Source organism: Ursus americanus, chromosome 2 (genome assembly GCF_024610735.1).
Source record: "Ursus americanus isolate L20-20 chromosome 2, mUrsAme1.1.p, whole genome shotgun sequence".
Taxonomy (NCBI): domain Eukaryota; kingdom Metazoa; phylum Chordata; class Mammalia; order Carnivora; family Ursidae; genus Ursus; species Ursus americanus.
The window spans coordinates 24,873,514-24,898,491 of record NC_142128.1 but is presented as its reverse complement, the minus strand read 5'-3'; the positions used below and the strand labels follow the sequence as shown (position 1 = coordinate 24,898,491).

Here is a 24,978-nt window from a genome sequence, read left to right as displayed (position 1 = left end):
AGCATCTAGTTTAGATTGCATTTGATTCATAGCATTTTAAATTTCTGCCAGATTCGCTCTCATTTCTGCCCTTAGAGATTCTATATTCTCGTTAATATTTTTTTCAAGCCTACATATCATCCTGACCATTGTTACTCTGCACTCCATTTCTGACAATTTGGTTATATCCATATCCATCAGTTCTATGGCAGAGGCCACAGACTCATTATCTTTTCTTTGCTGGGGGGATTTCTCCTCCTCGTCATTCTGATGAGGAGAGGTTGCGGGGCTGCCCAGAGCCCAAATTATTGACCAGGACCCAGGCAGTGTGCACTTGTTTTATAGGGACCTTAGGGATGTGGGCTTCTTGATTTTTCAGCCTCCCTTCTGGGGGGAGGGGCCTGCCGCGCTGATACTCAGGCAACCCTTTTTGGGTAGAGTCGCTCTGTCCCCTGCAAGGGGGGATGGGGATGGGCACAATGTGAGCTGTTATTTCCGGGCTTTTTCTCTGGCGGCTTTTGCTGGCGGTTTTCTGTGCCTCTTCTGAGAGTCAGAGCAGCAGTGGCCGTATCCTAGCCTCTGTCTCAGAACAGAGACATCTCAGTCCGCTCTCCACTGAGCTCTCTTGGCCAGTTTAACTCTGTTTCTGTCAGTGCTGCTAAAAACCCTGCAGCATCCCGGGTTGTGCACTCCACAGCTGCTGTCCCAGCCCTCACTTCCAGGTCTGGCACGTCTCTGTCCTTTGTGCTTCTAACACCACCAGCCGTCCCCGGTTCCCGCGCATGCTCCCAAACTCCCTGTTTTAGTGTGGTTCGCGTGTGCTCCGGAGCACCGGTTTTCAGTCTGGTCACACACACGCTCCCAAGCTCCTGGTATCAGTCCAGTTCCAGTGAGCACTCCGGAGGTCCGGTTTTCGGTTTGGACGTGCGCGTGCTCCCCAACTCCTGGTTTTAGTGCGGTTCCAGTGAGTGCTCCAGAGCTCTGGTTTTCAGTCTGGTGGCACACATATTCCCGGGCTCACAGTCTCAGTCTGCTATCTTGTGAGTGCACACCGCTCCCGTGAGTCCGGCTGCTCCACAGTGCAAGTGGCTACTGCTTCCCGGCACCCGAGCACATCGGCTCCCTCCCCCTTCTGTTTATCTTTCGACATCTGTGTGCGGATTCACGGCTCCCTGCTTCGTACCTCAGTATTCCGCGCTGGAGATGTTCATTTGTAGAGATCCAGATGTATCTTCCTGCATCTCAGGCTGATTCCGTGGATTTTCAGGATGGTCTGGTAGATATCAAGCTCGACTCAGGGGACCAGCTGAGAAAGGGGTCACCTACTCCTCCGCCACCTTTTCTCCTCCTTGCAGAAAGTGGTCGCTTTTCTGTTCATAGAGTTTCTGCTACTCTTTTCTTTGTTCTCCAGTTGCATTCATTGATATTCAGAATGGTTTGGTAGCTCTCTAGCTGAATTCCCGGGACCAGATGAACTTTAGGTTTCCTGCTCCTCCGCCATCTTGGAACCCTAATCTGGATTTACTCTTTATTTTTGTTTTATTTGTAGTCTACCATACTACATTCGTCAATGAAATTCGTGCATTTTACTCCTCTAATGTTATCAGTATAGTGCCACAGCTTTACTGCTCAATATGCCTTTTTTTTCCTTTGCTTGTGATTATACAGTTAATCTACTGCATTTCTTCTCTTAAATATTTACATAATAGCCAGTCACACATGCTAGGTCTCATCTGTACACAAACATTGAACCATCAGTCTGCGGCCTGAGAAAAGAATGCATGCTCTGCCTGTTGAGGGTTTATTGATATCACCCACCCAAGGCTTTTCTCACTTAGATTTTTAATCTTTGAAGAAAAGTTGATTTTGCTGGATGTGTATTGAGCACCCCAGTTTCAGTGTTGATTTCCAGCCAGTTGTACCCCGACCTATCCACTGTTGATTGATTACTTATGGAACACTGGATCCAGGGTCTTCGAGTGTGTCCCGCAAGAGTCAGGTGGCTGGTATCTCTCTTAGCAAAGGAGTTGCTTGAGTCATGTGGGAAATCCTCTATTCTGATTGGGAAAGTGTAAGATGGGGAGGAAGGCATAGAGGGTATACAAACCACAATAAACCTCCATCCTTTGTCAGATCCAGAATCTAGACCAGTTCCCAGGATGAACAGCAGCACCAGCCCTAAAAAGGACTCAGAGATGGCTACGGTAAACACTATGGGCATTTTCCGTTGTGTCCGTTTCTGGATGTTATTCCTGTGTGAACAGCACCTGGTCCTGGCCTTGTGGCTGTTGGGTGTGTCCTGTGATCTGTCTGAGGTTTTGCTCCCCTTTGAGAATGCCAAGTGTTCATGCAGGAGCTTACGGGCATCTCTGTTTCCAGATCATCACCTTAGACAGGGACTCCTGAAGCCCCAGGCCCTTAGAGTTGAAGGACAGGAGAGCATTCCCCTCTTCTATGTGTCGGTGTGTGTGTGTATGTGTGTGTGTGTGTGTGTGTGTGTGTGTGTGTGTGTAAATAACTCAAGGAGGGTGACACCTCACTCCACACTGAAGTTGGCCAGTCTGGCTGACTCCTTGCAGTTTGCTTTCCCGTGGGAGTGGTAGCATTGTTGGTTCGGGACAGGAGACTAACCTGGGAGAGTGTCTGCACTAATCCTCACTGGAAAATGGGAAAAGCCATCCCTGCCTCACACTTTGTGCCCCGTGCTCTGGGCAGTTCTGATGCTGGTAGAGAAGGTGAGTTGTGACCTCATGTGCATTCCATATGTGTGAATAAAGATGCAACCCAGAATCCCTCCAGTTGTGCCCTGGGTGAGAGGACGGATAGCTCTGCCAGGCGCCCGGTGTGTAGTAGAAAACACCCCTGGAGCAGCAGCCACGAAGAGGGAATCCCGGTGACTCCCTGCAGGGCCCACACCTCACACACGTTTCAGTTGTGCTCCTGTGAGCGGATTCTGATGTGGTTTGGTGGCTGTGAGGCTAATAGCGTCTCTCCTGATCCATCCTGAGAGTGTCACACCAGCTCCTTAGACACGCTGGTTCACATCTGGGGATGTCGACTCGGCCGCTCAGTGGTTCTCGGCACCAGGGATGATGCATTTGCTCTGTGCCTGAGCCAAGGAGCATCTGAATGTCAGTGACGCAGACCCACGGAGCTGGGTCTCACTAACTCACCGGGATGGTGCTCTTCTCAGAAAGCACTTTTCCAAGTCCGCTGCAGGACTCCAGACATTTATGTCTCCTCAGTGGAGTCTGAGGCCATGACAGCACTTGTGGAGAGTAGAAGACCCCTTTGTCAGGGAGAGAAGCATGGCAGGGTCAGGTGGGGGCTGGTAGGCTGCCAGTTGACCCTCGAATGACTGTGCTTCCATTGTGGATACTGGGCTTCCCATTGCCTCTCATTTTGTCTGTTCTCAATGTACAGAAGAAGATGCTGTGGTTGTCATGGCAGGTGAAGTGTGGTCCTGAACATAGATGCCGGCCCATCTGGCATAGACATTTTTATTAGTTTAGTATTAACTCTGTCAATACTTTGGGGCAGACTCCTTGCCTCTCTAGATTTGCAGGCATATATTACATGTGGTAACAGTAGTTTATCCCCACGGCATCTGTTCACTACAGGCTGTAGGTGGGACGCAGGAGACGGGTAACCTCTGGCACTGATGTTACTGTCTTGGAACTTGGTGGTGGGGAAGGTTTCGGGGAATGACACCTGTTTCTTTGGTTTTCAGCTTTCATTAGTGTTGCTACCTTTCTCTCTCATGTCAGCCTATGGTTTATTTTTTGTGTGTAGGTCTATATGGATGCACCGGGGCTTCATCATTTCCCAGGACCTCCCTGTGGGCCTTACCCCAAGGACCCTACCTTATTACCGTTCCTGTACTATGGGCCACATTCACCGCCTCCACCCTGCTGGCCTCATGGACCTCACCAACCACCTCCACTGCCCACATTTGGTAAGGTGATCTGAACAGTAGGACTTGGCCTGCAAAGCATATCCATCTTTCTCCACGAGGAAACTTTGGAGAAGATGTAGAGGTGGGGCCCTAGGGCTTTGCGTTGCAAGGGTTCACCTGGCTAAAGACATACCAAGATTCATTAGTTTCTACACTGTTACTACACCGTGGGGCATGTCATTTTCTCATTTTGATCTGGGTAGCAGGTGTTTCTTGTAGAGAGAGACAGACATTTTACAGAAAGTCAGACATAACATTCTTCAGCCAGACCATTTCCAGCGACTACATTTTGGGCTGTTGAGGATTGAGGCACACCGCTCACTTCATTTGTAGCCGGTTTTCCCAGAGCAGCCTACTGCTATTTCCTTAGCTATGAAAACACCTGAAGCAAGGTGGGGGGACAGTGGTCCCTTCCTCGAGGGGGAGGGGCAGGTGTCCCCCTTGTCGTCAGGGGTCACCAGAGACATGTGGGAATGCTCTGTGTCTGAGAAGGGACCCAAAAGTGGGAGAGGGTGGGACATGGTGGGGGTAAGTTTGGAGGGTTGGTTGAATTCCGCACAGTCAATGCCGGTCTGAATCCACTTCCATGCGTTCTAGGGCTTTGGTCTGATGCTGAAGCTGGTGGGGCTCCCATGAGGAACAATGGCACCAAGCCCAATAGAGACCCGGGGATGGGCAAGGTAATTACTGTGGCCTTTTCCAGTTGTTCCAGAAACTTTTCCCTTTCTGAGCAGCACCCTGTCCTGGCCTTGTGTCTGTTGGGTGGATCCTCTAGTTTGTCTGTGGCGTTGTTCACCTCTCAAAATACAGGCAGTTCACGCAGGGACTGACAGGCTTCTCCGTTACAGATCATCACCTTCAGGGGCCCCTCCTGAAGCCACAGGTGGTTAGAGGTGAAGAATGGCAGGGTGCTCACCGTGTGTGCATGTGTGTGTATGTGTGTGTGCATGTGCATGTGTGTGCATGTGCATGTGTGTGCACACGTGTGTGTGTGCTCCCCTGCCCGCCTACAATGCATGTGGGGGGAAATAACTCAAGGAGGATGACGCCTCACTACACACTGAAGTCTCTGGCCAGCCTGACTCCCATTAGGGTACGTTCAGGTGCGATTGGTGTTGTGTTCATGTTAGGGTTAGATGACTAACCTGTGACAAGGTCTGTGGTCATCCTCACGACTGGAAACTAGGGGAAACTCTCTCTCCATTTTATATTCTCTGCTTTGCCATTTGGAATGTTCTTAGATTGGGCAAGTTTCATAAGTCATCCCTGTTTTACTTCTGCTGGTAAACATGCTGTACAGAATCCCTCTTCTTGGGGGGTTGGAAAAAGATGGCGAAGGAATAGGGGACCTTTTTTCAGCTGGTCTCCTGAATTGAGCTGGACATCTACCAGATCATCCTGAACACCCATGAAATCAGCCCGAGACATAGGAAGATACATCTGGATCTTTACAAACGAACATCTCCAGCACTGAGTATTGAGGTACGAAGCGGGGAGCCATGAATCTGTGCACAGATATCGGAAGATAAATGGAAGGGGGAGGGAGCCACTCCACTCGGGCACCGGGAATTAGTAGCCACCTGCACTGGTGAGCAGGCTGGACTCGTGGACTGGCACCCACAGGAAAGCAGACTGAGACCGTGAGCCTGGGAACGCGTGCACGACCAGACTGAAAACCAGAGCTCCAGAGTGCATACTCGAACTCAATGAAACCAGGAGCTTGAACTCGATGAAACCGGGAGCTCGGGAGCGCATGCACACAACCAGACTGAAAACTGGCGCTCTGGAGTGCACGAGAACCACACTGAAACAGGAAACTCGGGAGTGCGCTTGGGAACAGGGGTGGTGGCTGGCAGTGTTAAAAGCACAAAGGACAGAGATGGGTCAGCCCTGGAACCGAGGGCTGGGAGAGTGGCTGTGGGGCGCACAACCTGGGATGCTGCGGGGGTTTTTAGCAGCACCGACAGAAACAGAATTAAAGTGGCCAGGAGAGCTCAGTGGAGGGCAGACTGTGATCTCTCTGTTCTGAGACAGAGGCTAGGATACGGCCACTGCTGCTCTGACTCTCAGAAGAGGCACAGAAAACCACCAGGGAAAGCCACCAGAAAATAAAAGCCCAGAAATACCGGTTCACATTGTGCCCATCTCCATCCCCCCTCACAGGGGACAGAGTGACTCTACCCAAAAAGGGTTGCCTGAATATCAGTGCGGCAGGCTCCTCCCCCCTGAAGGCAGGCTGAAAACTCAAGAAGCCCACATCCCTAAGGTCCCTATAAAACAAGTGCACACTGTCTGGGTCCTGGTCAATAATTTGGGTTCTGTACATCCCTGCAACCTTTCCTCATCAGAATGACGAGGAAGAGAAATCCCCCCAGCAAAGAAAAGATAATGAGTCTGTGGCCTCTGCCATAGAACTGATGGATATGGATATAACCAAATTGTCAGAAATGGAGTGCAGAGTAACAATGGTCAAGATGATGTGTAGGCTTGAAAAAAAATTAACGAAAATATTAACAAGAAATATAGAATCTCTAAGGGTGGAAATGAGAGCGAATCTGGCAGAAATTAAAAATGCTATGAATCAAATGCAGTCTAAACTAGATGCTCTGACGGCCAGGGTAAATGAGGCAGAAGAACGAATTAGTGAATTAGAAGATGGGATGGTGGAAGAGAAGGAAAAAATGGAAACTTGGCTCAAAAAAAATCCAATCTCAAGAATGTAAGTTACAGATTACTGACTTGATGAAATGTTCCAATGTCAGAATCATCAGCATCCCTGCGGGGGTGAAGAAAGAGAGAGGTCTAGAAGAGATATTTGAACAGATTGTAGCTGAAAACTTCCCTAATCTGGCAAAGGAAACAAACATTCGAGTCCAAGAGGCAGAGAGGACCCCTCCCAAGATCAATGAGAACAGAGCTACACCACGTCACATCATAGTGTAATTTGCAAATATTAGATTCAAGGATACAGTCTTGAAAGCGGCCAGGGAGAAGAAAATCCTTACGTACAGAGGGAGGATCATCAGAATAATGTCAGACCTGTCTACTGAAACCTGGCAGGCCATTAAAGGTTGGCAAGGTATTTCAGAGCTCTAACTGAGAAGAACATGCAGCCAAGGATCCTTTATCCAGCAAGGCTGTCATTCAGAATTGATGGAGAGAAAAAGACCTTCCAAGACTGGCAGAAACTGAAAGAATATGTGACCACCAAGCCAGCCCTACAAGAAATATTCAGGGAGGTTCTATAAAAGAAAAAAAAACCCCAAGAGTGATACAGGAAAGAAATTTACAATCTATCGATACAAAGATTTCACAGACAACATGACATCATTAAAATCATATCTCTCAGTAGTCACTCTCAATGTGAACGGCCTAAATGCTCCCATAAAATGCCACAGGGTTACAGACTGGATGGAAAGACATGACCCATCTGTTTGCTGTCTGCAGGAGACTCATTTTGAACCTAGAGATACATCCAGACTGAAAGTGAAGGGATGGAAAACCATTTTTCATGCCAGTGGACCTCAGAGGAAAGCTGGAGTGGCAATTCTCTTATCAGACGGATTGGATTTTAAACTAAGGACTGTAGTTGGAGATGCAGAGGGACACTGTATTATTCTTGAAGGATGTATCCAACAAGTGGATATGACGACTGTGGGTGTCTATGCCCCCAACAGGGGAGCAGCTAGATACACAAGCCAACTCTTAACCAGAATAAAGAGACATATAGATAATAATACGTTAATACTAGGGGACCTCAACACTCTGCCCTCAGCAATAGAGAGATCACCTAAGCAGAAAATCAACAAAGAAACAAGAGCTTTGAATGATATACTGGACTTCATAGATAAATACAGAACACTACACCCCAGAACAACAGAATACTCATTCTTTTCGAATGCACATAGAACTTTCTCCAGAATAGACCATATACTGGGTCCCAAAACAGGTCTCAACCAAAAGCAACAGACTGAGATTATTCCCTGCATATTCTCAGACCACATGCTTTGAAACTGGAACTCAATCACAAGGAAAAATTTGGAAGAAACTCAAACACTTGGAAACTAAGAACCATCCTGCTCAAGAATGATTGGGTAAACCAGGGAATTAAGAAGGAAGATTAAACAATTTTTGGAAACCAATGAAAATGAAAACACATTGGTCCAAAACCTATGGGACACTGCAAAGGCAGTCCTAAGGGGAAAATACAGAGCCATCCAAGCCTCACTCAAAAGAAGAGTAAAATCTAGAATGCAGTTTTTATATTCTCACCTCAAGAAGCTGGAGCTGGAACAGAAGAACAGGCCTAACCCACCCACCAGAAGGCACGTGATCAAGATTAGAGCAGAGATCAGTGAATTAGAAACCAGGAGCACAGTCGAGCAGATCAACAGAAATAGAAGCTGGTTCTTTGAAAGAATAAATAAAGTAGATAAGCTACTGGCAAGACTTATTCAAAAGAATAGAGAAAGGACCCAAATTAATAAAATTAGGAATGAAAGGGGAGAGATAACGACCAACACCAATGAAATAGGAAGGATCATTAGAAACTTTTATCAACAGCTTTATGCCAATAAATTAAACAACCTGGAAGAAATGGATGCCTTCCTGGAAACCTATAAACTACCAAGACTGAAACAGGAAGAAATTGATTATTTAAACAGACCAATTAATTATGAAGAGATTGAAGCAGTGATCAAAAACCTCCCCAAAAACAAGAGTCCAGGGCCAGACAGATTCCCCAGGGAATTCTGCCAAACATTCAAAGAAGAAATAATACCTATTCTCCTGAAGCTGTTTCAAAAAATAGAAACAGAAGGAAAACTACCAAACTCATTCTATGAGCCCAGTATTACCTTGATCCCCAAACCAGGCAAAGACCCCATCAAAAAGAATTACAGACCGATATCCCTAATGAATATGGACGCCAAAATTCTCAACAAGATTGTAGCTAATAGGATCCAAGAGTACATTAAAAGGATTATCCATCATGACCAAGTGGGATTAATCCCAGGGATGCAAGGGTGGTTCAACATTCTCAAATCGATCAGTGTGATAGATCATATCAACAAGAAAAGAATCAAGAACCATATGATCCTCTCAATTGATGCAGAAAAAGCTTTTGACAAAATACAGCATCCTTTCCTGATTAAAACCCTTCAGAGTGTAGGGATAGAGGGTACATACCTCAATTTCATAAAAACCATCTATGGAAAGCCTACAGCGAATATCATTCTCAGTGGGGAAAAGCTGGAAGCCTTTCCCTTAAGATCAGGAACATGACAAGGATGCCCACTCTCGCCATTATTATTCAGCATAGTACTAGAAGTCGTTGCAACAGCAATCAGACAACAAAAAAGGATAAAAGGTATTCAAATCGGGAAAGAAGTCAAACTGCCTCTTTTCGCAGATGACATAATACTCTATATGGAAACCCAAAAGACTCCACCCCCAAACTACTAGAACTTATAGAGCAATTCAATAATGTGGCAGGATACAAAATCAATGCTCAGAAATCAGTTGCATTTCTATACATGAACAATGAGACTGAAGAAAGAGAAATTAGGGAATCCATTCCATTTACAATAGCACCAAAAATCATATGTTATCTTGGAATTAACTTAACCAGAGACGTAAAGGAACTATATTCTAGAAATTACAGATCAGTCTTGAAAGTCATTGAAGAAGACACAAAAAAATGGAAAAATATTCCATGCTCATGGATCGGAAGAATAAACATAGTTAAAATGTCTATGCTACCCAGAGCAATCTACACTTTCAATGCCACCCCGATCAAAATACCAATGACATTTTTTAAAGAACTGGAACAAACAGCCCTTAAATTTGTGTGGAACCAGAAAAGGCCCTGAATAGCCAAGGAATTGTTGAAAAAGAAAATCAAAGCTGGGGGAATCATGTTGCCGGATTTCAAGCTATACTACAAAGCTGTGATCACAAGGACAGCATGGTACTGGCACAAAAACAGACACATAGACCAATGGATTAGAATAGAGAACCCAGAAATGGACCCTTGGCTCTTTGGGCAACTAATTTTTGACAAAGCAGGAAAAAACATCCAGTGGAAAAAAGACAGTCTCTTCAATAAATGGTGCTGGGAAAATTGGACGGCTATATACAAAAGAATGAAACTCCACCACTCTCTCACACCATACACAAAGATAAACTCCAAATGGATGAAAGACCTTGATTTGAGACACAAATCCATCAAAATCCTAGAGGAGTGCATAGGCAGCAACCTCTTTGACATCAGACACAGCAACTTTTTTCATGACACATCTCCAAAGGCAAGAGAAACAAAAGAAAAAATGAACTCGTGGGACTTCTTCAAGATAAAAAGCTTCTGCACAGCCAAGGAAACAGTCAGAAAAACTAAGAGGCAGCCCACGGAGTGGAAGAAGATATTTGCAAATGACACTACAGATAAAAGACTGGTATCCAAGATCTACAAAGAACTTCTCAAACTCAATACATGAGAAACAAATAATCAAATCAAAAAATGGTCAGAAGATATTAACAGATGCTTTTCCAATGAAGACATACAAAAGGCTACCAGACACATGAAAAAATGTTCAAAATCATTAGCCTTCAGGGAAATTCAAACCAAACCACACTGAGATACCACCTTACGCCAGTTAGAATGGCAAAAATTGACAAGACAAGAAACAGCAAATGTTGGAGAGGATGTGGAGAAAGGGGAACCTTCTTACACACTTGGTGGGAATGCAGGTTGGTACAGCCACTTTGGAAAACAGTGTGGAGGTCCCTTAAAAAGTTAAAAATTGAGCTACCCTATGATCCAGCAATTGCACTACCCCAAAGATACAGACGTAGTAAAGAGAAGGGCCATATGCACCACAATGTTTATAGCAGCATTGTCCACAATAGCTAAATCATGGAAGGAGCCGAGATGCCCTTCAACAGATGACTGGATTAAGATATGGTCCATATATACAATGGAATATTACTTAGGTATCAGAAACAATGATTACCCAACATTTACAACAACATGGACAGGACTGGAGGAGATTATGCTAAGTGAAATAAGTCAAGCAGAGAAAGACAATTATCATATGGTTTCACTCATTTATGGAACATAAGAAATAGCGGGGAGATCGGTAGGAGAAGGAAGGAACGAATGAAGCGGGAGGTAAACAGAAGGGGGAATGAACCATGAGAGATGATAGACTCTGGAAAACAAACTGAGGGCTTCAGAGGGGAGGGAGGTGAGGGATTGGGATAGGCTGACCTGGGTATTGAGGAGGGCACATGTTGCATGGAGCACTGGGTGTTATACGCAAACAATAAGTCATGGAACACTGCATCAAAAACTAAGGATGTAGTATATGGTGACTAACAAAACATAATAAAAAATTATTTAAAAAAAAAGAATCCCTCTACTTATACCCTTCTACAACTATTTTGAATAATCAAACCTGTCGGTGTCCTGTTGCAAATGCACTCTGACACACGTTCTGAAGGGGGTATGTTATGACCACTGCCCCACAAGCCCTTCAGTTGGGCTTCTAGGAGCAGGTCGTTTGGTCCTAAGTCACAGTGAGAGCAGGATTCTTCTCTCATCACATGTTCTGGAGTTTTCCATTGGAAAGCGTATACATTTTTGTGAATTCTCTTATTTATACTTCCCATCTTAATTTCCTGTTGAACAAAATTACCCTGGAACTCAGTGTGCTGAAATGTCTGAGTTATTGTGTGTTAAGATAAGCACAGCTGCTGAGTGTATATAAAGGTTATTGGTATCATGTGTCTTTTAGAAAACACTTTTCCAATTCCCCTGTCAGATCACAGGCCCCTAATTCCTCAAGCGTCTTTGTGGCCATGGACAGAAACTGCAGAGAGCAAAAGACGCCTTTGTCAGGAAGTGAGGCAGCGTGGGGACAGTCACGGGCTTGTAGGCAAAGGATTCACCTCGAGTGGCTCGGATTCCTGAGAAGAAAGGGCAGTTTCATCACATTCTCTCTCTTGTTAACAAACCAAAATATTCTGTGTGGTTGAGGAGGAAAGATGAAGTGTTGTCCAGGATCCCGATGCCTCCGTGTCTGGAGTGTCCTGCCTTCACTAGTTTGCCATGCTCCTTTTTCATCTTTGAAGATGCTACTTCTTGCTAGTGACCATTGGCAGACATGGTTAGTGATGTTTGGTGACAGTAGGTTATTCCTGTAATACCCATTCCCCTCTCCCCCCTTGTTATAGTTGGCAGCAGTGGGGAGGGGTCAAGTTCTCTAGCACGGATGCGGCTCTGCTGGAACGTGGTATTGGAGAAGGAGGCAGATGCTGAGAGCTCTTTCTTTGGGTTTCATCTCTTGGTGTTACAACTTCTGTCTGTCTCACCAAACTATTTTCCTGTCTGTCTGCAGGTGGGTCCAGATGTGAGAGGGTTTCCTCGGCCCACCTGCATGCCCTGCCCTATGGACCAAACTTTACCAGGCTTCATTGGCTGTGGGCCACCTCAGCCTCCTCCACCTTGGTCGACATGCGGGCCTCCCCTGCCCCTCGTTCCGCCACCATGTGGTAAGATGATCTGGATTGCATGATGTGAGTTGTAGCGCGTATTCATCGTGTGACTACATGTGTCGGTGGAGAAGATGTAGAGGAGGTACCACGAGGCTTTGCAATGCAAGGATCAACCTGAGTGAGGACACAGGAACATTCCTCAACTTTCTGTGGACATCCATTTCGTGGACTGTCTCGTTTCACCATACAGAACTGGGCAGCAGGGGTCTGCCATTGAGAAGAAGTGTGACATTGTGCAATAGACAGACATAAAAGCATTGCCCAGGTGCACTGCACAGACATGATGTTTTGGGCTCTGGGCTTAATGGAGCACAGTCTTCACATCACTTGCACGTGTGGAGGCCCCAGTTGTCCAGCGTTATTGATTAGTTATGAAATCATCTCTACTGTGCGGAGTGGTCATATCCCCAAGAGTGAGGGACTGGTTTCTCCTTTGTCCACAGAGGTCAGCGGAGACCTGTGAGAAACGCTCTGCATCTGGAAGGGACCTGAGAGTGGGAGAGTGGAACAGGCTGGGGCAGGTGTAGAGGCTTGGCTTGAATCCTGTGTGGTCAACACCCATCTGAATCCACCTCTGTCTCTTCTAGGGCTTTGGTCCCATTCAGACGCCTGTGGCGCTCAAGGGGACAACAGCGGCATGCCGCCCAAGGAGGTAAATACAGTGGCTGTTTCCAGTTGTAACCATTTCTGGAATCCTGTTCCTGTCTGGGCAGCACCGTGTGTGGCCTTGTATCCGTTAGGTATATCTTGGGATCTGTGTGGTGCCATTTACCATTTAAAATGCCAAGTCTTCATGCCGGAGCCTACAGGCTTCTGTGTTTCCAGATCATCACCTTAGGGATGTGTGGATGGAACAAATGCAGAGTTTGTGCTGATGTCTTGACATTGCAAGGGAAACCCAGCTGGGGACACTGTAACATCCTGAAGTTCTCACGTCATACATGCATTGTGCTTAACTATTTCCATATATTGAGCAGTGGGTTAGGTGCCATTGGTGTGAAGGAAGTGTCTCTATTGCACAATGGCAGACATGTGTTTCTTACTGTTGTGCATGTCCAGAGTCCACATTTGTTGTTCCTGGAGGGATGAAACACCTCTCACTTCATGTGCAGTGTGTTGAGTTTGAGCTGACATTTCATTAGTTACATAAACCACTGAGGAAGGTCTCTGGTCCCTTGATTCATCATTAGGGTTGGGGTCTGCCCCTTCCTCTGCAGCCTGTGGATACTTGGGGGAAGCCCTCTTGTCGGCTCAGGGAGGTGAGAATGAGAGACAGTGGCAGATGCTGGAGGCAGGTGTGGAGGTTTTGTGGGAATGTGGCTCAGTCACTTCCTATGGGCTCGTCCTCTGTCTTTTCTGTGGCATGGGTCAGAGACAGACGCTGGTGCGTCCCCCATAAGGAATAGCAGTCCTTCATGCAGGCGTCTCATGTCATGGGGGAGTGAATGTTGCTGAGGAGGTGATCACTTTCTCCAAGTTGCTCAGGAGATCCATTTGATGGACTTCATCTTTCACTCCTACTGAGGTGGTTGGCAGGTCCCTTTGCGGTGAAGGAGAGCCTCTCTTCTCCGAGAGCTCAGCACAGCAGGTGTGCGCAGGGACGCTGTACAGAGACCATATCCTGCACTCTGGAAGGGATGAGGTCTAGTCTTAACATTAGGAATTTAGGGTGTCTAAGAGAAGGGAGGGACACGTTCATTAAACCACACAGACGTTGTGTTCCGTATAAGGGAAGCACCAGCGATGTATCTGAAGGACAAGAGAGGGAGCCGTGGGTCACACAGAAACAGGAGACTGTGGATGAGAAGCAGGATGGAGGTGCTCAGGGGAGTGGATGGTCTCTCTCAGGTAGAGCGGAGGCCATTCCTGGCAGGCCAGCAGCTTAAGCAGTGAGTGTGAAGGCAGAGTGAGGTCCACACCGAGTTGCTGCGTGTGTCTGTCACACAGTGTGAATAATGCAGTTATTTGCATGAAAATGTCATTGTTGGCATAAAGCTGTTCATTCATAATCTATAAAAATATTGTTTCCCTAAATTTCTGAAGGTTCTGAACTGTGTGAAAGAATGCCGTGGAGATGTGGGAAATTTAACTTGGTTCTTTGGGGATTCTTGTCTGCCTCAGTTTGTGTGCCCCCGTGTGAGAAAGTGAAGACAGGACTGAGATCAGAGAGCTGCTGCCTTGGCTTCAGCCTGAGTGAGGCTCTTAGTGGGGAATTCGGGGTTGACCAGGAGCCGCCCTAGCTCGAGCCCTGTCACCACCCTCTGCATCTGAGTCCCCTCCCCGCCTGCATCTCCCAGAACTTCTGCCACAGTATCCTGCGGATTTGCCTGTGTTGCTGATGTCTCAGCCCGAATGCCAGCTCTCCGTGGGGCCTACTCAGAGCCTCAGCTTTGTTTTCTTTGTTTTTTTTTTAATGATTTTTTATTATATTATGTTAGTCACCATACAGTACATCCCCGGTTTCCGATATAAAGTTCAATGATTCATTAGTTGCGTATAATATTCAGTGCACCATGCTATACGTGCCCTCCTTACTACCCATCACCGGTCTATCCCATTCCCCCACCCCCCTCCCCTCTGAAGCCCTCAGTCTGTTTCTCATAGTCCATAGTCTCTCATGTTTCATTCCCCCTTCTGATTACCCCCCCTTTCTTTATCCCTTTCTTCCCCTACCGATCATCCTATTTCTTATGTTCCATAGATGAGAGAAATCATATGATATATGTCTTTCTCTGCTTGACTTATTTCACTTAGCATTATCTGCTCCAGTGCCGTCCATGTTGCAGCAAATGTTGAGAAATCATTCTTTCTGATAGCGGAGTAATATTCCATTGTATATATGGACCACATCTTTTTAATCCAGTCATCTGTTGAAGGGCATCTCGGCTCCTTCCACGATTTAGCTATTGTGGACAATGCTGCTGTGAACATTGGGGTGCATATGGCCCTTCTCTTCACTACGTCTGTATCTTTGGGATAAACACCCAGTACTGCAATGGCTGGGTCATAGGGTAGCTCAATTTTTAACTACTTAAGGGACCTCCACACTGTTTTCCAGAGTGGCTGTACCAACTTGCATTCCCACCAACAATATAGGAGGGATCCCCTTTCTGCACATCCTCTCCAACAATTGTTGTTTCTTGCCTTGTCTATTTTTGCCATTCTAACTGGCGTAAGGTGGTATCTCAGTGTGGTTTTGATTTGAATTTCCTTGATGGCTAATGACTGTGAACATTTTTTCATGTGTCTATTAGCCATTTGTATGTCTTCATTGGAAAAGTGTCTGTTCATATCTTCTGCCCATTTTTTGATTTGTTCATTTGTTTCTCATGTATTGAGTTTGAGAAGTTCTTTGTAGATCTTGGATACCAGTCTTTTATCTGTAGTGTCATTTGCAAATGTATTCTCCCATTCCGTGGGCTTCCTCTTAGTTTTTTTGACTGTTTCCTTGGCTGTGCCGAAGCTTTTTATCTTGATGAAGTCCCACAAGTTCATTTTATCTTTTGTTTCTCTTGCCTTTGGAGATGTGTCATGAATAAGGTTGCTTTGGCTGATGTCGTAGAGGTTGCTGCCTATGTTCTCCTCTAGGATTTTGATGGATTCCTGTCTCACATCGAGGTCTTTCATCCACTTGGAGTTTATTTTTGTGTATGGTGTGAGAGATTGGTCAAGTTTCATTCTTTTGCATGTAGCTGTCCAATTTTCCCAGCACCATTTATTGAAGAGACTGTCTTTTTTCCACTGGATGTTTTTTTCTGCTATATCAAAGATTAGTTGCCCAAAGAGTCGAGGGTCCATTTCTGGAGTCTCTATTCTGTTCCATTGGTCTGTGTGTCTGTTTTTGTGCCAGTACCGTGCTGTCTTTGTGATCACAGCTTTGTAGTATAGCTTGAAATCCAGCATTGTGATGCCCCCAGCTTTGTTTTTCCTTTTCAACAGTTCCTTGGCGATCCGGGGCCTTTTCTGGTTCCATACAAATTTAAGGACTATTTGTTCCAGTTCTTTGAAAAATGTCCTCGGTATTTTGATCGGGATAGCATTGAAAGTGTAGATTGCTCTGGGTAGCATGGACATTTAACTAGGTTAATTCTTCCGATCCATGAGCATGGAATATCTTTCCATCTTTTTATGTCTTCCTCAATGTCTTTCAAGAGTTATTTATAGTTTCTAGAATATAGGTCCTTTACGTCTCTGGTTAATTTAATTCCAAGGTAACGTATGGTTTTTGGTGCTATTGTAAATGGGATGGATTCCCTAATTTCTCTTTCTTCAGTCTCAGTATTTGTGTATAGAAATGCAACTGATTTCTGAGCATTGATTTTGTATCCCGCCACGTTACTGAATTGCTCTATAACTTCTAATAGTTTGGGAGTGCATTCTTTTGGGTTTTCCATATAGAGTATTATGTCATCTGCAAAGAGAGACATTTTGACTTCTTCTTTGCCGATTTGGATACCTTTTATCCCTTTTTGTTGTCTGATTGCTGTTGCAAGGACTTCTAGTACTATGTTGAATAATAGTGGCGAGAGTGGGCATCCTTGTCGTGTTCCTGATCTTAAGGGAAAGGCTTCCAGCTTTTCCCCATTGAGAATAATATTTGCTGTAGGCTTTTCATAGATGGCTTTTATGAGATTGAGAAATGTACCCTCTATTCCTACAGTCTGAAGGGTTTTAATCAGGAAAGGATGCTGTATTTTGTTAAATGCTTTTTCTGCATCAATTGAGAGGCTCATATTTTTCCTGAGTCTTTTCTTGTTGATATGATGTATCACGCTGATCGATTTGCAAATGTTAAACCACGCTGCATCCCAGGTATGAATCCCACTTCGTCATGGTGGATAATCCTTTTAATGTACTGTTGGATTCTATTAGCCAGGATCTTGTTGAAGATGTTGGCATACATATTCATTAGGGAAATTGGTCTGTAATTCTCCTTTTTGAAGGGGTCTTTGCCTGGTTTGGGGATCAAGGTACTATTGGCCTGAGATTGAGCCCCAAGTCGGGTTTGACGCTGAGTGTGGAGACCCTTAGGGTTTCTCTCTCTCCCTCTCCTTTTCCCCCTTCCCTGTTCGCTCACAAGTTTACCCTTTCTCTGTCTTTGTTTTTTTCTCTCTGTTTCAAAAAAAAAAATGTGCCAAATATCTGGGATTTTGGCCACTCACCCTACTCACTGTTTAAAAAAATAGCTCCATGCAGATGATCATCAAAAGGTGTTCATTTAAGACCTTGAAATTGCACTTGGAGTAGAACATCTCAGCCCAGATAGCGAGGATCCTCATTTCAATGACAAAGCCATGACCTCCTTTTTTTCTATTAAATTTCAGGTCCTAGCCAAGAAGGAAATAAAAGATACTTTTGAGAATGGGTACATTCAGACATTGATGTCTGAGATGTGAAGACAATTATTTTCTATTACATATGGACTCACAGAGGCAGCCACACACTCAGGTGTTCATCCAAGGCCTCAGATATACTATAGGAGGCAAATTGCATATGGCAGAACATAAGATCCCATTGAAATAATCCAAAATCTGTTTGACTTACAGGACAGTCAGTTTGAAATTTGAAGATCTCCCTGAGCGGTAACAACCAGGCTGTGCAGAGTATATATGTTGTAAAGGTGTCAGATGAGCCTAATGGTCTGAATGCCTTCCCTGCCCATCCTGTCCCCTGTGCTCTGTCTCTCCTCGTATCCCCCCAATAAACCTTTCACGGTTCTGTCTGTGTGTCAACGTCTGCCTTCACGAGGACCTACAGTCACTCCCCTCCAAGAGCACAGTGTGAATCCTGTACACACAGAAACAAACTGGCAGCAGTGGTGGTGATGGAGGATAGTAGCAAGATTACCCTTTGTGGCATCTTTACTGCAAGGGGCCCAAGCAGTCCTTCTGGGCAGGTGGACACACCCTGTATTTAGATCTGTTGGTGGTTGTATTAACTCTGGTGATAGATACCCTTGAGTACATGGTGTCTGCTAGTTTCAGGGGTGTGTGGTGATCAGCAGGACAGGTGTCTGTCCCCAGGCAGTGGTCAGTTGTGATTGTGAGGAATGAATGGTCAGTAGTGGCCCCGGGAGACCTGTGAGGAGGCCCTGCATTAATCCAGGTTTTGTGCGCTGGTTTCACTTCACCAGCTGCCTCGCAACAGCGGGTGGGCTCTGAGGGGCGCTGATGGTGGCAGTTTTCTTGGTAAGACCCCTGATGCCCCATAATCCCCCACAGTTTCCATGTTGAGGGATGGGCAGGGAAGAGGCCAGTGACAGGAGACCCATTCCTCCCTCACCACGCAGGAGGAGTTGGGTGTATGTGTCTGTTGCTTCTTAGGTCCTTTACTCCAGTCCATTCTGCACCAGAGCTCCTGGATCATGCAAAGCCCTCCTTCTTCCCAGGTTGTTGAAGCAGCCATCCTCCAGAAGCATTGGGGTCATGGCTGGGCCAAGGTGTCAAGGTCTGTCTGTCCACATTCTGCCCTGGAGAGGCAGTTACCCGCCTCAGGTCAGCCTGAGCTTCCTTCGTAAATGGGATTGTCATGCCCTGTGCGCAGGGACTGGGCCGAATGATGGCAGGAGAGAGGGGGAGACAGGAGAGGTGGTCCCCTGTGGTGGTCCTGGACAGGACTGAACAGAGCAGAAGGTCTGAGGGCCTGGGGAGAGATAGAGAAAGAGACTGTCAGGGAGAGGGACACTGAGTGGGTGTTGGGGGGATTGGGCAAGTCCTGGAAAGTGAGAGGAACCAAGAGAGGGAGAGGGGGTAGAGAAAAGCAGAGACAAAGAGGAGTTGGAAGGATGAAAAGCAGTTGCTGGTCTAGGTGTGTGGAGGTGGACCATGGACCAGGGGGGTGGAGGTCTAGGTAGGTGCTCTGAGCATTGGGACCGGAGAAGGCGGGAATCCAGGACGTCAGATTTCCCTGAGCCCAAAGCTCCGACCTCTCTGGGGCAGAGCTGTGCAGAGGCCATTTCACTTGGGAAGATGGGCACCCCTCCTTTTCATGGCGTTGTGGGGCCGAGCCTCACGATCTGTCATGGAGAGAGATGGCTTGGATGGACCAGAGCACACTCAGTCCCTCCATCTGAGGGGTCATGACTTTGAGCATTGCAGGGAATACCAGGAAGGCCAGCAGAGGGCGCGCGCGCACCTCCAACAGGAAGGGGGCGGTTTCTCTGCGTGCGCAGCCACGGCCAGCAGAGGGCGCGCCAATGGCCTTTTCTGACCCAAGGCGCCTCAGAGCAGGAAGGGCTCCAGAAGCCTCCCAAGAATCTGGCCCCTCTCTGGCTGCAGGGGATAGAGCGCCAAAGCTGCGGTTTCAGTAGGTTCGGCCCCCACCCTGGGAAGACCCTGGGGCCTTTGCAGCAACTTGTCGCCTCCCGAGGTAGAGGAAGAAGCTGCCTTGTTGGCTGAGTGCTGAGGGGGCGGCTCTGGGCGGCTTCCCAGGACATGCTGGTAAGTGAGCAGCACAGTCGCTTGCATTTTGAGGGCTGTTCCCCTGGTTCAGTCCTCATTTTCCCTGCGGGTATTTGAACAGACCTGTTTTACTCAGGGATCCGTGGCTTGAGGGGTCCCGCGACACCACATCAGAGATGCTGTGGTTGGCTTGTTACAGATGCAGGCTTGTTTCTGGGGAGAAATCCTGAGCCAAATTCAGAGGAATGGGAGCCGCTTTCAGTGGGGACTTGAATGCACTAACTGCTGACTCTCAGGACTTCCTAAAAGAATGAGCTGGGGTCCCACTTCCCTAATTCTGCTGGAACCTGAGACCCAGGTAGAAACACAAACTGCCCTCCATTTTGTAACCTTAAAGGTAGAAACTCTGAGGGATTTATCAGCCGAAGTTGGTTTTGTTTGGGAAGGAAGAAGAATAGAATGTAGGACAAAGAAGCAGTGACTAACCCTTAGGCACATTGGGGAGCATCAGAGAGGCTCACTGTTTTCAGGCGAAAAGGGGGCAGTTTAGAAGGCTGTTAGGAACCAAAAGTCCATTGGAGGCATCTGGTAGTTCAAATCATTGTGGCTTCTCATGGTTGAGTCCTGTTGGGAGGTGGGGGCTGGGGGGAGGGGATGGAGAGATGAGAATAGAGTTCCTGTAGCTGGAATAGTGGAGTATTCACGTGCGAGGTCAAGTCCATGTCTTCCTGTTGGGTCCCCAGTTTATTCAGAGTGATAGTGTGTCCGAGCTCCCCCTGCCAAAACCTCCTGACTGTTTTGTGGCATTTCCCGTTACGACTTTTCACATTTCCCCGTTCTGATCAAGATTTGCCTTGAGGAGCAAAATAAGTCCGTCAAAGACAGATACTATATGATTTTAGTCATTTGTGGAATTTATGAAATAAAACAAATGAGCAACGAGAAGAAAAAAGAGGCAAACCAAGAAAACAGCCTTTTTACTATAGAGAACAACCTGTTGGTAATCAGAGGGGAGATGTTTGGGGGGATGGGTTCAATAGGTGATAGGGATTAAGTCATGCATTTGTGATGAGCACCAGGTGTTGCCTACAAGTGTTGAATCACTAGACTGCACACCTGAAATGAATATAACTGTGAGGTAATTGTAATTTAAAAAACTTTAAAAAAGTTTCCATGGAAGAATTTTTTTTAAAGATTTTATTTGTGCGTGTGTGTATGAGAGAGAGAGAGAGAGAGAATCAGGCAGAGGGAGAAACAGGCTCCCCGCTGGGCAAGGAGCCCAGTGTGGGACTCAGTCCTAGGATACTGGGATCATGACTCACTGGATCATGAGCCAAAGGCAGATGCTTAACCGACTGAGCCACCCAGGTGTCCCTGGAAGAATTTCTGATCAGCAGTCAAGTTCTTTGTATTTAGTGGTTTTGTGTTTCAGTGCCAGCAAGGTCTTTTTCTGGTGGTGTGTCTCATGTTGGAGGAAATGTGCATCACAGTTGTAAACTACTCAAGTGACACTTGAAGAACTGGGAAGGTTAGAAGGGAGAAACTCTCATGTACTTCCTGTGTGAAGTCTGTATCTGCTCGAGATTGAGACCAGTGAGCCAGCATCACCTCACTGGGGACACTGTTTCTACAAAGGATTGACAGACAGCAAGTACAGAATCAAAAGCAAGATGACAATTCCAAACCATGTGTTGGTTCTAACCCAGGACCCTAGGTTTGAAAGGAGTCAACTGAAAATATTTATTGGCAGTTGTTTACCTGAAGACAGGTTTCTCCCTATGAAGGCAAACCCGGAGTCACGTGTGCCTCCTGGAAGTGTCTTCCTCAAGTGTCTGGGAGCAAAATAGTGAAATACTGCGAGAATGCACTAAATGAAATCACTGAGTACATCTGGGAATACAGATACACTGGGGAACATGAAGCATTAGAGAACTTGTTGCAAGAATAGAAATACTTCCGGGACATTTCAAAACAGTATTGTTATCTCAAAAGAGCTGTTTAAAACTCCATGTGTTATCAGTAATGGTCTGTTATGTTATAAATTCAGAAACCATGCATTTGGATTAGAATCCGGATGTTCAAACTATGTAATTATATAAGTATAGCACCATTTATTTATTCTGCTTTTGGTGAATAATTGTTTCCAGTTTTTTGTTATTCTGAACAATGCTGCAACGGACATTCTCACACGTTTCCTGGTGTGTAGGTTCAAGATTTTCAATAGGGCATATACATTTTCTAGTATTGGAATTTCTGGTTTGTAAGAATGAACGCGTAGAGTTTTGTAAGATAATGCAGAGTATCTTTCAAAATAGTTGTACCAATTGTACTTGTCCCAGTACTGCATAGAATTCCTATCTTCACCAATAACTGGTCTTGCCAAGCTTAATTTTTTGCCAACCTGATGAATGTAAAAGGGTTACTCTTTGTGGCCTTAAGGTGAATTTTTATGATTATTATTGAGGTTGAACATTTTTCATGTTTTTATTCACCACTAGGATTTTTTTCTTCCATAAAATTCTAGTTTTGCCATTGGGCTATTTGCTTTTCTCTTTTTGTTATGTAGGAATTAGCTTTTCAAATATTCTGGATATTGATCTGTGGTTGGTTGTGCGTGTTATGAATAAAACATTCTTTGTTATCAGTTTTTGAATTCAGATAGCTGAGTTAAAATAATGAAGACTACCTAGATTTCAGAATCTGTTTGGTTCCTGATTTTCATATAAAAGTTAGCTGGAGTTTGAATGATAAAGTATAATTCAAAGATTTCATTCAAATATTCTTGTTTCCTGGGACGCCTGTATCTTTTTCTGGTTTCTAATTTAATTTTTCTCTAAGGTATCTTTTTGTTAGCAAAAGTTCTTTTCCTTTTTTTTTTAAGATTTTATTTATTTATTTGACAGAGAAAGAGAGAGCCCGTGAGAGAGGGAACACAAGCAGACGGAGTGGGAGAGGAAGAGGCAGGCTCCCAGCAGAGCAGGGAGCCTGATGCAGGGCTGGATGTGGGGCTGCATCCTAGGACTCTGGGATCACGCCCTGAGCTGAAGACAGACGCTCAATGACTGAGACACCCAGGCATCCCAGCAAAAATTCTTAATTTTAACGTTGTCATGCTTACCAATTTTCTTTCTGAAGAATGCTTTTTTGCCTTGGTGAAGAAGTATTTTCTTATCCTGGGATCATAAAGATATCTTTCTATATATTCTTCTGCAAGTTTAACCAGTTTTATCTTTCATTTTGAAGTCGGTAAATCCATTGGAAATTAGATTTTGTGTATGGCAGGAGATAGAGATCTACCATGTGGATGACCAGTTGTCCTGACATCATGTATTTCATACACCATTCCCCAGTGATCTGTAGTGCCCCCTGTGTCATGGATGAAGTTCTCATACATTTGTGATTCTGGTCTGGGTGCACTAGTGGTAGTCATTAGTCTCCCAGCATGAATAACACCCTATCCTAAATCTTACAGCTTCATAATAATTCTTGATATCTGGTGGGGCAGTTCTCCTTTCCTTATTCCTTTTTTTCCCCCCTAAAGATTTTATTTACTTATTTTTGTGCACATGGGAGGGGGTGCAGAGGGAGAAGCAGGCTCCCGCCGAGCAGGGAACCCGATGTGGGACTGGATCCCAGGACCTGGGATCATGACCCGAGCCGAAGGCAGATGCTTAACCGAATGAGGCCACCCAGGCGCCCTCCCCTTTCCTTTTTCTTCAGAAGCATCTTGGCTGTCTATGGGTCTTTGCTCTTCCGTATCAAGGTTAGAATTAGCCTGTCATATTTCTTGCAAACTCATATTGGGATATTAATTGCTGCTGCATAAAATATACAAGGCAATTGGAAAAGTATTGACATTTTTTTATGATTTTGAATTTCTCTGTCTATAAACACGGCATGGTTTTTTTTTTTTCATTTGTCTTTAATGTTTTTAATAAATTAAAAATTCTGTTTCTTTAAAGAAACCAAACAAAAACAAAACAAACAAAAGGAATCAGGGTGCAGTTAATAGTTTAGGTAAAAGAAAGACTTTTGAATTCTGAAACTTCTAAAACTCTAGAAATGCTCACAAGATAAAAATGAGGCTATTTCTGGAAAGGTCATACTCCAAAGAGGTTTCCTCCTTTTGCAAGAGACTGGGAAATGCAGAAAAAGGCATGTTCCTTGCACAAAAGAGGTAGGAGGAGCAACAGTGAGAAAAGGAATGCAGGCCTGGTCCGGACATGTGGGGGAAAGCTGTCTCCCCAGATGTTTTCTCTTTCAATTTGGGAAGTATTTATGTTCTCGTGACCAGATGGTGTCCAGGTCCAGTCAGGGTCTGGTGCCTTCTTTAAATGTGTCCCGTGGACCCAAGAGCCCATTCCCTGGGATTTGGCAGCACAAGGTTTGGTTAGCAGTATCCGATAAGGTCCTCTCAAGGGAGGTTGAAGAGAATCTCTGTGGAAGTGTCTTTCCCAAGAGAAAGAATCCCCAGCTTGCAGGGTGTGATGGTCAAGATAATTATCCCCTGGGAGTGGACACTGAAAAGATTGCTCTGCTACAACAATGTTCATTTTGATAGAAGCAACTAGATCTTTGCATTATTGAAATATATCCCCTTTTCTCAACTCCAGGTCAAAAGGGGGCAGAGGTCAAATGCATGGATATCCAGTGACTATCTCCAAGGTTGGGAGTCAGAGCTCCAAAGGGGATGGCCTTGAGATTTAGAAGAAGTATTGGCAATGCCTTTGGCCCAGGTCATTGGAAAGTCTCTGCATATTTTGCCAATTGGGTCCCCAGTGTTGCCATTATGGTGTTGGACCAGTTGTGAGGTTAGGGGATAGTAATGTACAATGAAAGTATTGTAAAACCGGCCAAAGATCACAAACTCAGTGAAATGCCTGCACGGTAGAATGGGTTTTCTGGTCATTGTGCTGTTCAAGAGAGCTTTTCCCGGAGAGAGAATTTTTTCTAACAGGATTTTAGCCACACAAGAGTCATTGGCCTTTCTACAAGGGAAAGCTGTGGTCCAGTGAGATAACATAGGCACATTGACTAACACAAACTTATTTCCATGAGATGAGAAAGTTGCATGAAATCCAGTTGCCAAAT

General features: G+C 45.5%; 1 protein-coding gene and 1 long non-coding RNA gene across 2 annotated transcripts in view; both read left to right on the top strand.

Moving 5' to 3' along the window:
- Positions 1 to 14,727, top strand: part of LOC148110526 (transport and Golgi organization protein 1 homolog) — an 86,554-nt gene extending 71,827 nt beyond the window's left edge. Inside the window, exons 11-16 of the mRNA XM_087865598.1 lie at positions 2,113 to 2,183; positions 3,772 to 3,934; positions 4,532 to 4,614; positions 12,331 to 12,484; positions 13,075 to 13,164; positions 14,609 to 14,727. Of these exons, the coding sequence (XP_087721724.1) occupies positions 2,113 to 2,183; positions 3,772 to 3,934; positions 4,532 to 4,614; positions 12,331 to 12,484; positions 13,075 to 13,164; positions 14,609 to 14,727 (680 nt within the window). The remainder of the gene's footprint in view (positions 1 to 2,112; positions 2,184 to 3,771; positions 3,935 to 4,531; positions 4,615 to 12,330; positions 12,485 to 13,074; positions 13,165 to 14,608) is intronic.
- Positions 14,728 to 17,417: 2,690 nt separating this feature from the next.
- On the top strand, positions 17,418 to 22,001 carry LOC148110525 (uncharacterized). The gene is made up of 2 exons (XR_015726220.1): positions 17,418 to 19,926; positions 20,087 to 22,001. It is a non-coding gene; the product is annotated as an uncharacterized LOC148110525 (long non-coding RNA).
- The last annotated feature ends 2,977 nt before the right edge of the window (positions 22,002 to 24,978 follow it).